The sequence below is a fragment of the Oculina patagonica genome, chromosome 5 (genome assembly GCF_052425735.1).
Source record: "Oculina patagonica isolate OP01 chromosome 5, crgOcupat, whole genome shotgun sequence".
Taxonomy (NCBI): Eukaryota; Metazoa; Cnidaria; class Anthozoa; order Scleractinia; family Oculinidae; genus Oculina; species Oculina patagonica.
In genome coordinates this window covers 25,027,858-25,042,916 of record NC_135762.1, presented here as the reverse complement: position 1 = coordinate 25,042,916, position 15,059 = coordinate 25,027,858, and the positions used below count along the sequence as shown (strand labels likewise).

General features: G+C 38.7%; 1 protein-coding gene across 2 annotated transcripts; it reads left to right on the top strand.

Annotated features, from left to right (window-relative positions):
- Window positions 1–3,701: 3,701 nt before the first annotated feature.
- On the top strand, window positions 3,702–12,545 carry LOC144653484 (uncharacterized). Of its 2 annotated transcripts, XM_078513475.1 has the most exons (6): window positions 3,702–3,839; window positions 4,017–4,088; window positions 8,367–8,525; window positions 11,042–11,143; window positions 11,416–11,584; window positions 12,371–12,545. In XM_078513475.1, exons 1-6 carry the CDS (start codon window positions 3,837–3,839, stop codon window positions 12,457–12,459), a joined length of 594 nt encoding a protein of 197 aa, XP_078369601.1. In that variant the 5' UTR covers window positions 3,702–3,836; the 3' UTR covers window positions 12,460–12,545. The 2 variants fall into 2 exon arrangements, with proteins under 2 accessions (XP_078369601.1, XP_078369600.1); XM_078513474.1 differs by having other exon boundaries at window positions 3,702–4,088.
- Window positions 12,546–15,059: the final 2,514 nt, after the last annotated feature.

The window sequence follows — 15,059 nt, the reverse complement described above, 5'->3', positions numbered from 1 at the left end:
GGGTTTTTAGGTATACGGTACACTGAGGGAGATTTTAAATTGGGCCCTGGCAATATTTTTTGCGCCAAAATTGGACCTTAAAATTATTGATTTAAAGTATACTTTGTTTTTCTAATTTCTGGTATTTTGCATGATTTGGAAGGGATATTTTGGGTATACTGGGTACATGTATTTCAGGTATATTTACCACTTATCTCCCGGCCGACCTTCAAGATTGACCTGCTCGTTGTTGTTGTTGTTTTTATTTTTATGATGTTCTTCCGTTGCACACCTGTTCATGACGATCAGAAAGTTAAAGGTGTTTGCCTGATCGTATAATTACATCATTCACTGCATGCACTACATACTTTCCTGGTTTTCCAGAAGCAAAGAAGTGAATTCAGAGCTGGATTCAACAACTAGTGACTCCCATGCACATCAGATTTCACGACCTAAAACGCTGTTTTCTCCGTACTTCTTTGCAACTCGTTAAAAAAGTGTTTCTTGGCTAGGTCAGTAAAAAAAACGGGGCAAAGTAAATACCAATTTTTGGTGGAATTTTAACTTTAAAAGACCGGTTTAAGACCTTTCTTTAGTCGTTTTAGTTATCCTTAGCGCACTCGACGCGGAACACAATTTAAAAAATTGTTTTATTTGGATATTTATTTGATAAAAAAAAAAATCACATATTGCTTATATTGCTATACTCGTCACTTTTCAGTTGAAACACACTAAAGGACTCGCCAAAATACAACAATGTTGATAAAAATATGTAGCGAAGTTCGTGGTTTCTGAGTCAATATTTTGTTACGCTCAAGGCATATGACAATATATAACCGCACGTCTAAATTTACCCAAAATAAGGAAGTAAACTTGAGCACGTTCGTGAAAGCAATATTGAGGCAATATTGCGTGGTATTTAAATAATCAATCGAAGAAGCTCAAGGATGTATCCAGATTATAGAAAACCCGTTTAATTAAGTAGAACAGTCACTGTGCTTAATTAACAGAAATAACAGTAAGCCATATTAAATCGATTTCTATGGAAGACCACTGAGGTCGAGCACTGAAAGTTTAATTGCTGGGTTTGATAGTAAGCGTTTATTACCGCTTCCGTTCCCTCTTTATTTCCATTATTCTCAATTGACTAAACGACTGTTAACTCGATAAACAACAAAAATGTTTTGTAGTGTCCTTCCGGCTGCTTCTCGTGTCTTACTTCCCAAATATTTCAACGGAAGAGAAGTCGGTTCAGAGTTGAATTTGACAAAAGAAGAGACAACGATACATCCCAAGCGAGAACAAGAGATGACGTGTTAGTAACAGCACTAACAGCTCCGACTCTACTACAAGGAATATAACAATAGAAATAAAAATAGGTTCAGTGTTTAGGACAGGTCTTAAGGTCAAGTGTTGTGATTTCAACAGCATGCGATACTTGTTCTATATTTAGGTGCAAAACATCCTGCAAGTTTGATGTCATAATAAATGGGGTAAGAGAATAAAGTTTACTAAGGATTTTATCCTGAACAGTGCATTTCGTGATAAAAAATGCGGGTCTAAGCTTTCATATCACTGACAAAAAATGTTTTTCTGAGAGTAAGCTCAATCACCAACGCGAGTAAGTAAGCGTTCATCACCCTTTCTGTTCCCTCGTTATTTCGACTATTTTCAATTCCTGTTTGCACAGCTTGGCCAGCCATTGCCTGTGTTAGTCGACTGCAATTAATGACTTCTCTATTTGCTGTTTACTGTAAACGACTGTTAACTCGATAAACAATAACTGAAATGTTTTATCGTGTCCTTCCGGCTGCTTCTCGTGTCTTACTTGCCAAATATTTCAACGAAAAAGAAGTCGGTTCAGAGTTGAATTTGACAAAAGAAGAGACAACGATACATCCCAAGCGAGATCAAGAGATGACGTGTTAGTAAAAGCACTTACAGCTTCGACTCTACCACAAGGAATATAACAATAGAAATAAAAATAGGTTTAGTATTTAGAACAGGCCTTAAGGTCAAGTGTAGTGACTTCAAAAGCATGCAATACCTGTTCTAAATTTAGGTGCAAAACATCCTGCAAGTTTGATGTCATAATAAATGGGGAAACAGGATAGAGTTTACTAAGGATCTTATTCTGAACAGTCAGTGTTTTCCGTAATAAAAGAAATGCGGGTCTAAACTTTCAGATCACTGACAAAAAATGTTTTTTTTTGAGAGTCAGCTCAATCTCCAACGCGAGTAATTAAGCGTTCATCACCTTTTCTGTTCCCTCTTTATTTCGACTATTTTCAATTCCTGTTTGCACAGCTAGGCCAGCCATTGCCTGTGTTAGTCGAATGCTACTTAACTATTAAAATATTACTGTTTGCAAATTAATGACTTCCTTAAGCTTGTTTGCTGTTTACTGTAAATGACTGTTAACTCGATAAACACAGTCCTTCCGGCTGCTTGTATTGACTTGCTAAATATTTCAACGGAAGAGAAGTCGGTTCAGAGTTGAATTTGACAAAAGAAGAGACGACGTTACATCCTATTAAAGCGAGATCAAGAGATGAAGTGTCAGTTAGAGCACCTACAGCTTTGACTTTACCACAAGGAAGTAAGCAGTAGTAGTAAAAATAGGTTCAGCATATGTGTACTGCTATATAGTTCTTAAAAGAACCGTTACTTAATATAAAGGTTAGAACAAGGCTTTAAGTCAAGTGTAGTGACTTCAACAGCAATATAATTGTTCCAAATTCAGGTGCAAACATCCTGTAAGTGTGATGTCATAATAAATGGTAGGGGGGGGGGGGGGAGGTAGATAAAGTTTACTAAAAGGCTTCATTCTGAACACTCTATTTCAAGTTTATTAAATGGTAGTCGTGATTGAAAAATTCAGGTTTTACACTTTCAGATCGCTGTCAAAGAATGTCGTTCGATGATTCAGCTCAATCACCAATGCGAAGTCTGAAACACGTACAGTGGAAAAGAGCTTGTCGTGCAATGCGCAGTGGTGACGTCACTGAAGAAACTGCTAATGTGAGGACATCAATGTCACAAAAGAAGTCAAAGAGCTAAAATATATCAGAGAGCTGAAACAAGAATACATCAGTCCAATTTCATGGAGTAAAATATAAAAAACGTTAGAAATATTAAGAACGAACTGAAACGAAAGAAGAAGCTAAAACGAGAAATATCGGAGAACTGAAACAAGAATATATCAGTCCAATTTCATGAATTAAAATATCGAAACCTTCGAAATATTAAGAACGAACCGAGACAAACTTAAACGAAAGAAGAGCTAAAACGAGAAATATCGGAGAACTGAAACAAGAATATATATCAGTCCAATTTCATGATGCAAAATATCAAAACCGACCACAAAATAATTAAGAACGGAACATATTGTTTCTAATCCCATTCAGGAACCTGTAAACATAGGGCCAGGGATCGGAGACAGCGGCATAACCGTCTCATTTCCTAACTTGCTCTTAACCTAAAAGGCAATCTTTTGTTAAGGGGGAAGCTTGAGAAGGCAGGCATCAAGGAAAAAAATAAAGCGAATGCTCAGTTTTCGGAGCTTCTTAACTATGTTTGAATGACCGCCTAACACGCAAAAACCCGGAAAATTGGTACAAATAGGGTAAAACCCAATTATATACGAACGTTCCCGCAAAACCGACCCTCAAAATTGGCTGAAACCGCCGAACCGCCACATTAAAATAAACTCTTCTTCGAGTGCCTTCAGATGGTATAAAAACGGTACGACTTGGTTAAAGAAGACATAAAACTCTTTACCACAAGAAGAGAGAAGAACGAGTAAAGAAGAACAAGAAGAGAAGAACTGACTCATTCTTTTATATTACCGGAGAAATATGGTAAGTTGTATTCGGCAATATTTTATCTTTGTTAGTCATACAATTGCTGTGCAATCATTTCTAATTGCAAACAAGTTTATCATGCGCATGCGAGAAACAGGGCTGGGTGCTGCGGTTTATTTATACGCAATGTAGCTCGTAAATTTCTAAATGTATTTTGCTTCTTTCTGTTATCAGGAGTACAAGGTGTTTCTCCTGTGCCTTGCCTTCTTTGTTGTTGCATCATGTGCACCTTCTCCAGACAAAAAGGTAAATCATCTCCGTACGTAACTTGATCTTAGTAAGTCCATGAAATTGCTATAGGAGCGCTGCGAGTAGTCATTAGCAAAGATAAGCGCCAAAGATAGTGCCAAAGATAAGCCAATTCTTCAGTTAAGCCTTTCATTTTTTTTTTTTTTTTTTTTTTTAATTGCAAACACACAAAAGCACATCACTTACAAAAACACAAAAAAAGTATGCCCACTACTCACTACTTATTGTACAAATACTTAAGCTGTACACAATACAATACGACACTTGCGCTTCTTACAATTCGACACTGTATACTATTTACAACACTTACACTACTTACAATGCGATGCTTACTACTTACAGTGAAATATATATTTTTTGAATACAAAAGAGACTAAAATACTATAAAACTATACATGGCACAAGAGCTAATTGACAGAACTTACACTGCACTTACAAAAAAAACTGAAATTGTCACTAAACTAATACAACTACTCACTATAACAACAGATCTAATGTAACTAAAATGATAAAGGATAAATATAACAGACAAAGAAAATGCACCTAAACCTGGCTCTTTTGCTTAAACAGTGGAAAGAAAGCTACCGCATCGCTTATGCAGAGAGTGGTCCACTTTGTTTCATACTTTTTATAGCTAGAGTTTTTAATAGCGATTTGTCTTTCACATTTAATTTTGCTTTCCAGTAAGGCAAGAAAGACCTTTATGCTAGGAGTCTCTGACTGATTTCTTGCGAGATATAGATGATATTTAGCAATAAGAAGTGATTGAAAGCATGATAGCTGGTGTTCTCAGGTCTGTATCCATAAAGAATTTCCGAACAAGTAGGATTGAAATTGTCAGAGCGATTTGTATTCCACCATTCTATGACGTCTTTCCAAAATAGCTTGACTTCGGGGCACTCGCAAAACCTATGGAGAAGTGTCTCATTTTTACAGTGGCAGTGTTCGCAATGTGGTGACTCTTTTATTTTCATTCTATAGAGTGAGAGATTGGTAGGTATGATGTTATGTATGAGTTTATGCTGAAAGCTTCTTAATCTATTTTCAACGGTGATTCTAAATGGAAGTTCGTAGACATCCTTTAAGTTTGTCACTTGATTTCTTAGAGTGATTTCGACGGTAGGGGGAGAGAAGGACCTTTCCGCAAGCATCAAACGGGCTTTTTTTGCGGAGACGATATCATCGCTATTTGAATCAGCCTTTGGGAGTTCGCTAACACCACCGACACTGTTGCACGTGATTTTTCTTTTCCACGCTTTGGGGATAGCAGCGAGAACTCCGGCGTAGTCGAGGAAAGTGCATCGAACGCTGAATTTGCGCTTAAAATTTTCAAAAGAGAGGAATTGGTCGTGATTGTCGAGGAGATCACTTATTTTTAAGATGTCTTGATTTACCCATGTTTTATAATACACCGTTTTACCATTGGTCTTTATGAACCGGTTGTTCCATAAAAGTTCTTGTTTGAATTCATTTGCATTAAGCGGTTCCTTGTAATTCAATTCTTGCCACACCTTAAGAATATTTTTATAGAAAGGTGGTAAATTGTTGAGGTTCAGAAATTTTAGGTCGAAATTGCATTGAAATAGAAAAGCTCCTCCGACTTTACTTAATAAGGAATCAAGGCGGGCACACCAGTGACTGCCAGCCGATTCGCAATAACGATTAACCCAGGTAATCTTGAGGGATTTTACAACATCTTCAAAGTTAATCATATTTAGACCGCCTTTGCAGACTGGGCCAATCAACGTTTTTCTCTTAATTTTATCAGGTTTGAAATTCCAGATAAAGGAGAAGATGATGCTGTTGACCTCTTTTATGAATTCGGCAGGAACGTTTAAGACGGAGCAGCAATAAACAAGTTTGGCGATTGCTAAATTCTTTACGATGGCTATTATGCCTAAGATGGTTAGATGTCTTTTGCACCAGATGTTAAGAACTTTTTTAAGTTTGGCAAGTTTCTCATCAAAGTTTAGTTTGATTCCAACATTCGCGCAATAAGGGAAACATATTCCAAGTGCAGTGACATATTCTTTCGGCCACGAAATGCCAAAAGGCTCGTCTTTTCCTAATCTGCTTTTCCAACGACCTAGCCACAGACCCTCAGTTTTTGATCTATTAATTTTCAGACCCGATAGATTGCTAAACTGATCAAGGAGAGCAAATAGAGACGCTGCGGAAGAGTCGTCGCGGATGAAAGCGGTGGTGTCGTCTGCATACAAACTAAGTTTAGTGATCTTATTCCCGTTTTCGAGACCTTTGATAGAATCAGTGATTCTTATCTGGTGTGCGAGTGGTTCTAAAGCGAGAACAAAGAGCAGTCCCGAAAGAGGACACCCTTGTCTCACTCCTCTTTGTAGAGAAAAAAACTCTGAAGAGTGACCATTGTTGATAACGCAACTAGAAATATTGCTATAGAATGTGCGAATCCAGTTAAGGAAACTTGGACCAAAGTTCATAATGTTGAGGACCTTAAAGAGGTAGTCCCACTCTAAAGAGTCAAAGGCCTTTTCAAAATCTAGAAAGAGTATCATACCTTCCTTATTCTCATGTTGTTCAATTATGTCTGTAATTAGACGGATATTTTCACCGATGAATCTGCCTTTAATGTACCCCGTTTGGTCCCGCTCTATTAACAGGGGGAGTACCTTCTCTAAACGCCTTGCGATACATTTTGTTGCTAGTTTATAGTCGGTATTTAAGAGAGAGAGAGGGCGCCAGTTTTTAAGCAGTAAAGGATCCTTGTTCTTTTTCGGGATCAGGGAAATAATTCCTCGTCTCTGCGAGATAGAAAGCTCTCCCAGTAAGGCGCCATGATTGAGACACTCAATCAGAGGGCCCGACAGCTCCTTCCAAAAGCGTAGGTAGAACTCTGCGGATAAACCGTCCGTGCCCGGCGACTTGTTGTGTTGAAAAGTTTTAAATGCGGCGAGGCATTCTTCTGCGGTAATTAAACCTTCACAAAGGCTTTGTTTCTCGTCATCCAGTCTAGGTAGAGATTGATATTCGCAGAAAGATAATGGGTCTGCATCTGCTAGCTGTTTTTGAGATGAATAAAGCTGCTTGTAAAAGCTTTTCATGGTGCTTAGAATGGACGTTGGGTCCTTAACAGTAATACCCTCGGGCGTCTTTAATTTTGTGATGTGTCGTTTTTCATAACTTCTTTTTTCTAGGTTATAGAAGTATTTGTTGCATTTCTCGCCCATCTCGTACCATCTTGCTCTGCTCCTAATAATGGAGCCTTTAGTTTTCTGCACAGCGATTTCATCTAATTCGATTTTGAGTTTCTTTGCCTCGTTTACAAGGGAAGTGTCTTCTGGGGAAGCGTCAATACGTGAGTTTATTTCATCTAATTTTTGAGAAAGGTTTTGCTCGGTGTTTCTTTCTGCATTAGCTTTCCTTTTAGCAAAACGGATAGCGAACATCCGTTAAGCCTTTCATTTGCAAATTTTTCCCCAAAAACGCGTTTTTTTAACCATTAGAGTGAATTTTTGGTGCTACGATGTCCAATTCACCTAAACTTTGTTAGAAAAGCACTTTCTCACACTGCAGCAACATTTTGATAAAGATTCCATGTAAAAATGTACAATATTTCACTTTGGTGCATGCGCATAAGCCAAAATTTGGACTTTTTTTTTTTTTTGTTGAACCGTTCCAATTTTTTTTCTTGCTCCTTTACATTCTTTTTTTTCGGGTTTCTTATTCACGTTCCTTTATACTCTTCATATCCTTTCTTCTGGTCTAAAAAGTTTTCACGTAATCATTGGAAAACCCTGAAATGGGGACCTTGATCAATTACAGGTGTATTGGCCTGTTAAAGCACCCATTTTGCACCCAAAACGGATCGTGTTTTTCTTTGATTAGCTCTGTTAGAATGCAACCGATGTTCAAAATGAACAGTCCTGTAGAAAGGTCATTCCTCGTCCTATTAGCTGCTTATCTCAAAAATCTGCTGACGTGCTTATTGATGACGTCACAAGTGGTTCAATGACCGCGCCTCCAAATAGCGCCCAAATGTGCGTTTGCATATGAGAGGGTTAAAGGGCAGGTCAAACAGATGAAAGAAAGTAGTTCTGTGATTTTTTACATCTCAGTTAACTGCTAAGTATTTTGAACCTGAAAAAAAGAAGTTCTAAGCAACAAAATTGTGCTACATATTCCATTCAATTTATGCCACTGATAACCATGCAATTTCAAGCTGAAAATGGATGTTTAGCTGTACTTAAATCTAGCCAAAATCATTTTCAGGAAAAAATCAAAATCCTTTTGTCTTTGCAGGACAACGTGTCCAAGTACAAGGTGAAAATAAAGGATGGAGATAAAGAGGTCGACGAAGAAATTGAAGTCGACACTGAGAAACAAACAGAGAAATTCCATATTCCAAAGACAGATTCCTCGAACGCCGGAGAAGTCGATGTTGTCTACGACTTCAAAAAGGTAAATAACAGAGGTAGGGTGGGTACTGCATGAGAGGGTGCGGTATAACGCTCAATTGTAATAGGTTGTATGCTCACAGTAAACCGCTGAAGTGCTAAGGGGAATAACGTGCTATATTATTTTAAGTACTCGCTTGCTTGCAATTGGCGGATCACCAATTCATTAAGTAACTTTCTGTCTTGTGTCCCACCCTTTCTGCGTAACTGACTTTGGAATGACCCATTAAAGGGGCTTTGACACGCAATTTTAAGCGATTTCGGCACAAACCAACTGGTCATAGATTTAACTGAAATGTCAAAATCACCGCTTAAAACAGTAGGAGAACTCAAAATAAACACAGAAAGGCGAAAAAGGGGGCATGGATGGGCAAAATTCGAGGAGATTATTATTGATTGCGTTTGAAGTTGAAGTTTAGAGCTCTTAATTAACGAAAATAATAAAAAAAAAAGAATTACCTAAATTACCATGACCTAGCCCCTTTATGTGATTTCAGCGCTTCCTAATTACTTGCTAATTTAATAACATTTATCTACATTAATATTACATGTTATTATTACACAACTAAGGCGGTCCGAGGGCCAATAACTATATCAGCCAATCAGATAACTTTATTTCTAGTCCCGCGAGGACCGATATTTTCCAAGTATCAGACCGGGTTTTGTCCCGGATGATCCCGCGCTTATTCCAGCGCGATTTAGCGCAAGATTTTTGCAAGATTTTTTCGGAGTTTTTATTGCTTTGAAAATGAAATGACCTTAAACACAGAAATAATTATAACTTCTTTTTAATAGCGCGCGGAAAAGTTTTACCGTACATTGTTTTCCAGGACATATACCGGGTAGCAATTCTCACTACACAAAGTTTCCAGTCGTGTAATAAAAGCAAATTTATATGTAATATAAATGCCAATTTACATGTAATATAAATTAAAGTTAATGTGACAACCATGAAAGGAGATCAGAGAAGTCATAAGATCACTCTATTCAAATATGCAGATCTGTCACGCAATATGCTGCAAGACTATCACTCTTGCGTTACATTCAAAGGTCAAATTCACTTCTAGAGTGTGATGCGCTATTCGGGCTGGCCAATCACATCGCCCCCTTTTCTATTACGTCAATCAAGGCCATGCGGTTTTATCTAGACTTGAGTAGTTTTACTTCAAATTCTCTGAGCTCCCTAGAAGAGTTTTCACAATAATCCCCACCCACCCAACCCTCTTTGGTTCTCTTTTAGCTTAGTATTTGTAAAAATGTAGGCAATGTTCTAGTTCTACGCACATATCTGGCTATGTTGAGGGTGTTTATTTTATTATTATTATTATTTACAAACGTAAGCCATAGCTGATGGACTAAAGAAGCAAGCCCGTATTTGTAGACATTGTTATAGTTATTATTTCCATTTTGTATGCTAACTTACGTTTAGAGCTGATGGACTTAAGCAGCATCCCTGCTTACAGAATTGTTTTTTATATTGTTACCATTTTGTATGCTAGCTCAGGCTTAGAGCTGTTAGACTTGAGCAATGTGTCTGCTTTTGAGATATTGATATACATGTAACCGTTAGCTTAAGTGTCGAGCTGGCATACACTAACTCGACCATTCTGTTATTCGATTACTGTCTCTTCTGAACTTCTTCAATAGCCTTAGACCATCTTAATTAAGCATTGTCTTTCCTTATTGTTAATAAACCACGGGAGGGGATGAAGTGCTCTGTACCATTCGCCCTTTTGCCCCATAGCCTCACAGGGTCAGCTTTCCCCTTATAGTGGGGACCCCCAGTGTTGCTGTTGTTGGTTGTTGTGATTGTTCCCAAGGGTCCTAGAGATTAGGACCCCAGGTTCTTGGGAACCAGGGCATGTGGTTGTGTTTGTTCCCAAGGGTCCTAGAGATTAGGACCCCAGGTTCTTGGGAACGTTCCCAAGGGTCCTAGAGATTAGGACCCCAGGTTCTTGGGAACCAGGGCATGTGTTTGTGTTTGTTCCCAAGGGTCCTAGAGATTAGGACCCCAGGTTCTTGGGAACTAGGGCTTCCAGTCCTGAAAGGAAGGAGAGGATTCCAGTCTCTCGTTGCCAACCAACTAACCTGTGATACATGTACCCTGCATGATTTCTATTGATGATTCTGATTGGCAACTCGAGCACTTCATCCCTTACCCCTTTTCTCCCACTGAACTTGTTGTCTTGTTTTGACTTCATGGGTTGGGAACATTAATCTCTTATTAACCAAGCTTGCTCGGGACCGTACTGGGCGAATATTGGCCCTCAGTCTTTTTTGTGCGGACCTCGCTGCGCTCGATCCGTACTGTCAAGACCTCGGGCCAATATTCGCCCAGTACGGCCCTCGCGCGTGGTTAATAAGATATATATATTGTTCCTTTTTAACACACAGCAAAGTAGGGGTAATGCGGTCCTGAGCAAAGTCATACTGTATCCGTTTCTGTCCTTTTCCTTCCATTAAGCTAAAATGTGATTGTGATTCTTGATCATTGAGTTGTCCTATTTTTCACTGTTCTAGAACTTGGCCATGCACCGACTTTCTGCTGGCGACGCCTGCTTTCTGAGTAACTCCACTGAAAATCTTCCAAAACCTGAAGACCTGGCCAAAGTGCTTAACGAGGTACGTAATTTCACTGTTTTAAATTCCACTTAGTAGCTGTACATCCTCATAGATTTCATTTAAATCATTGATTTGAAATATAATGTCGTTCAAAGTCTTAAATGCAGACATAGCTTGAGCCGACTGCTCGGTTATCCGGAATAGTTCGAAACTTCCATATTCTAAATAGCGCTTGAAAATAGGGCAGAGTCAAGGCTAAGGAACACAAGACGAAGACTGAATCAAGTTTGACGAACCGAGAAGAACTATGTTTACTTTTGTTTAATTTTTAGGAGAGCAGCGAAGGCTCCTCACAACCAAATAATGTGACGGATTATGAGTATGAAGTTGTTGGCACTCTCAATGATCGCTCGGATCTGAGTGATGAAATGGCTGCCCTGTGTGCCAATCTGCCCATTTATCTTATCAAGGAGAAAAGGCTTGTTGTGGGAGTTGAAAAACGTAAGTAATACAAGTAGCGCAGTTAGCACACCGATGGTATTCTCAAGAATTGCTGGTTCGCAAGTCGTGTTCAGCAATGTACCGGGACATGCCGAACGCGATCTGCGGCCTGATGGAGGAGGTTAATTTACATCACCACATTGCATGCAGTGTGGAACAGGTATAGAGCCCTAACAAGACTCCTTGACCATGTTAAGCCACGACTCGGGAAAAAGAAGTACCCTCGCCGATTTCAAACTTATATATCTTACATAAAAAAGATCCAAGTAATAATGGCCCAATGCCGTACTTTTTTTTAGAATTTATCTAGGCACATGAGGTCATAATTGACATGTGATTTCCACTTAAAAAGTAGTTTTAGTGCATTATACACAATTTATCCCTGTCAACGATTACAATTTTCGTGGGTGAGTTGCTCCAAGATAAATCATGCTCTCAAAGCTCGCAAAGAAAGAAAGTATCTTGATTACTGATAAACGGAATATGACTAAGCTTACCAATGATGTATGTCTACCCAGAATCTCCGGCATTCGGTATTTCTCCTTTTCAAACGGTCAACTCATTGGTGTAAATTAATTATGTTTAAATCATCTTTTACTCGAGCCTGTTTATTACAACGTTCTTAGAATTTGATGGAATTTAACATTGGACATAACCTCCAAGTTAACAATTACTTCATTTCCGTTCGTTATGTTTCCGAATTGTTTCCATTTGCGGATTTTTGATATTTTGTCCTTTGGAGATATTGATTCTCATTACTCTTCATTGTTCTGTGCCATTTTGCAGGTGCAAAGAGACGGATTTGCTTTCGATTTTACTATGTCAGATGTTGGGGAAGGATCTGCGTACGATTTTATGTTGTGAGATGCTTCTGAAAAGGATGTCACTGCTTTAAGGCTTCCTAAAAAAAAATCATCTTTAATTTGATAAGCCGTAGAAGCCGAAGGAATTTAACATAAATTAAGCCCACGTTCTCAAAATTGATTCATTGAATGATACGTTTAGTTTTGATACATCTTTATAATGTGATGGTAAACTTTGTTGTATTTGAAATTTAAAACAAGTGCTACACAATAATGTCATGGTAAACTAATTAACGTTGCAATTTAATAAGAAAGATAAGATGAAATAAAAAGATGAGGCAAATAAAATCATTTGTGCAGTGAATTGAGAGAAATGAGATGTTTTTACTTTAGTCTTTTTTAAAAGGACTCCGAATGTGACGCTGTTATAGGCTTGAAAACTAAGCTAACTTCCAAAAACAATACCGTAAGAGCTATTTTAAGTGGCCCTTGGGTGGCAAGGAAGACTTTCTCCTATCTGCAACCTTTCCGGGCAGGTGTGTGTGTGTGTGTGTGTGGGGGGGGGGGGGGGAATTGGGTTGGTGCTTATCTTAAATCACAAATCAGCATAAAAAAGTGGAATGAACTTGTTAATGCTGTGGATACGTCGCCACAAAATAAGAATAGGACAAGAGAAATGGGTTGGAAATGAACCTCAAAAGCATATAATTACCTCGAAATATAGTCCATGAGCCAAGACCCCAAAAATGGATTTTCGTAGCACTCCCCTTAATACCTAGTGAAATTGGTATCAAATTAAAGCTAAAGGTGTCAATTTTCTAAAATTACTTGTTACCAGGATGATAACTGGTGCATAAGGGAGATACGGCAAGGTTTTTTCGAGGGGGTGGTAGGGATGCTTTTAACATTGTAAATACACGTGATGTAAAAACTGTAATACAAATCACGAAATACTTGCCCAAAGTTGATTAACTCTTCTACAGATATACTTAAAATTAGTATTTTGTCATATTTCACACTTTTCATAATTTTGTGACCAGCCATTTGCACCCATTGCCATGGAAACCATGGATATATCCCATTGCTACTATTTCGTTAATTGCAAATGCTGTTTCTCATGATTACAACCCAGTTAGCACGAAAAAAAATTCTTTTTGTGTTTTTTCCTTGTAATCGCATTAGTTTGTTTGAACCACAACGCATTTCACGCATTTGTCCCATCATGCATTTAGCAAACACACGGCAGGGTCCTCCATGCTGGAAATTTGATGAATAAACACCAAGTAAGGAATTGTCTTTTTTTCACAAAATGGCTATAATTGTGGACGTAAATGGGCTCACATGAATTCTTAAGGCGACTCTTGCCATTATTTAAAGCCTCACTTTGTACTTAATTGCTTATAAAAAATGTTTTTGCAACACCAGAATGCATTTACGGTCAAACTAAGGTTACACTCACGAGGAGCAGAGGAACAAAGCAAGTTTCGAAATAAGTTTAGCTGAGGCTCTAAATAACTACATTTTATTCTGTTATTTAGCAATACATGTTCTTAATAACTTTTATTTTAACTGTTGCAAAGAATAAAGGATATTATAACAAACAGATTGCAAATTTCAGTTTCTAACAACAAAGTGTCTTAAAAGGGATTTTTCTACATGCAAGAGTCTGTTTATGCAATATGTTTTAGCCATAGTTTGAGTCCAGTGCTTTTCTACTCGTCTTCACCCTCGCAGTCGTCGTCATTGACATCGTCAACTCCATTATTAAAGTCTGTTGTAGTGTTCATGCAATTTTCAGAGCAAGTACAAGCTTCTGTGAAAGGCAAGCCTTTACCGACACATGAACGCATCGCCTCGTTTGGCGAATGCCGCGGCACCCACAGCAAACTATTTCCATCACAGCTTGTGGAGATGGCGCCAGGTCTGTCCAAACGACCTCAAGGCGTCCTTCCTTCAGTTTCCATCCATGGCTTACCGGTTCTTGCTCAATTCTTGGCTGTAAGGCTTTCTTACAGAGAAAAACTTGGTAGTTGGCTCGCTTAAGGTGGTATCGGAAGGCAGCGCTTGTTGGCGGGAGTTGGTGAGACTGCACGTTTTTGCCCTTGTAAAACATTTTGTAACGGAGGTCATGTGACTAGCTTACACCGATTATCGTTGTACAACATGCAAACCACTTCTTGCAACCTGGTAATGCTCTGCACGCTCATGGTAAGGCTCTCTCCAATAACTTGGACACTGTCACTCTTGACTTGGCTGTCTCTGTCCATTTCAAACGCCCTTTTCTTGTCCTTGCCTGAAAATGAACTCAAAGCATCACAACCTGTTAACGCATGCAAACTAGGGAGGACTCGCCATACCCTGGGACCCAGCTTCTCGCACAGTCGGGGAACGCTTATCAAGCGTGATCTACTTATTTTCCCACTTATCAAGATCATTTCGACAGGAATGGCTGATTGGTGGTGACAGGCCACCACTTCAGCAGCTCTATCCGGTTAGACTATGACGACCCATTGATGTTGAAGTTCATGTAAAGAAGCGTGTTTCGCATGGAGGAACATCCGTGTATCAGCTTTCTGCTGGTCGGTATGCAGTTTTGTTTCGTCAGTGGCTGTCATACGTCCATCTATTACGACAAGCTTGGTGCAGTGATTGCCATGGGTAACATACATTAC

Excerpts from the sequence above, each read along its gene's own strand:
- LOC144653484 (XM_078513474.1), top strand. The coding sequence starts at position 3,990 with ATGTATTTTGCTTCTTTCTGTTATCAGGAGTACAAGGTGTTTCTCCTG. Across the intron at positions 4,089-8,366 it reads CACCTTCTCCAGACAAAAAG|GACAACGTGTCCAAGTACAA; the intron begins GTAAATCATCTC and ends TTGTCTTTGCAG. Across the intron at positions 11,144-11,415 it reads TGGCCAAAGTGCTTAACGAG|GAGAGCAGCGAAGGCTCCTC; the intron begins GTACGTAATTTC and ends TTTAATTTTTAG.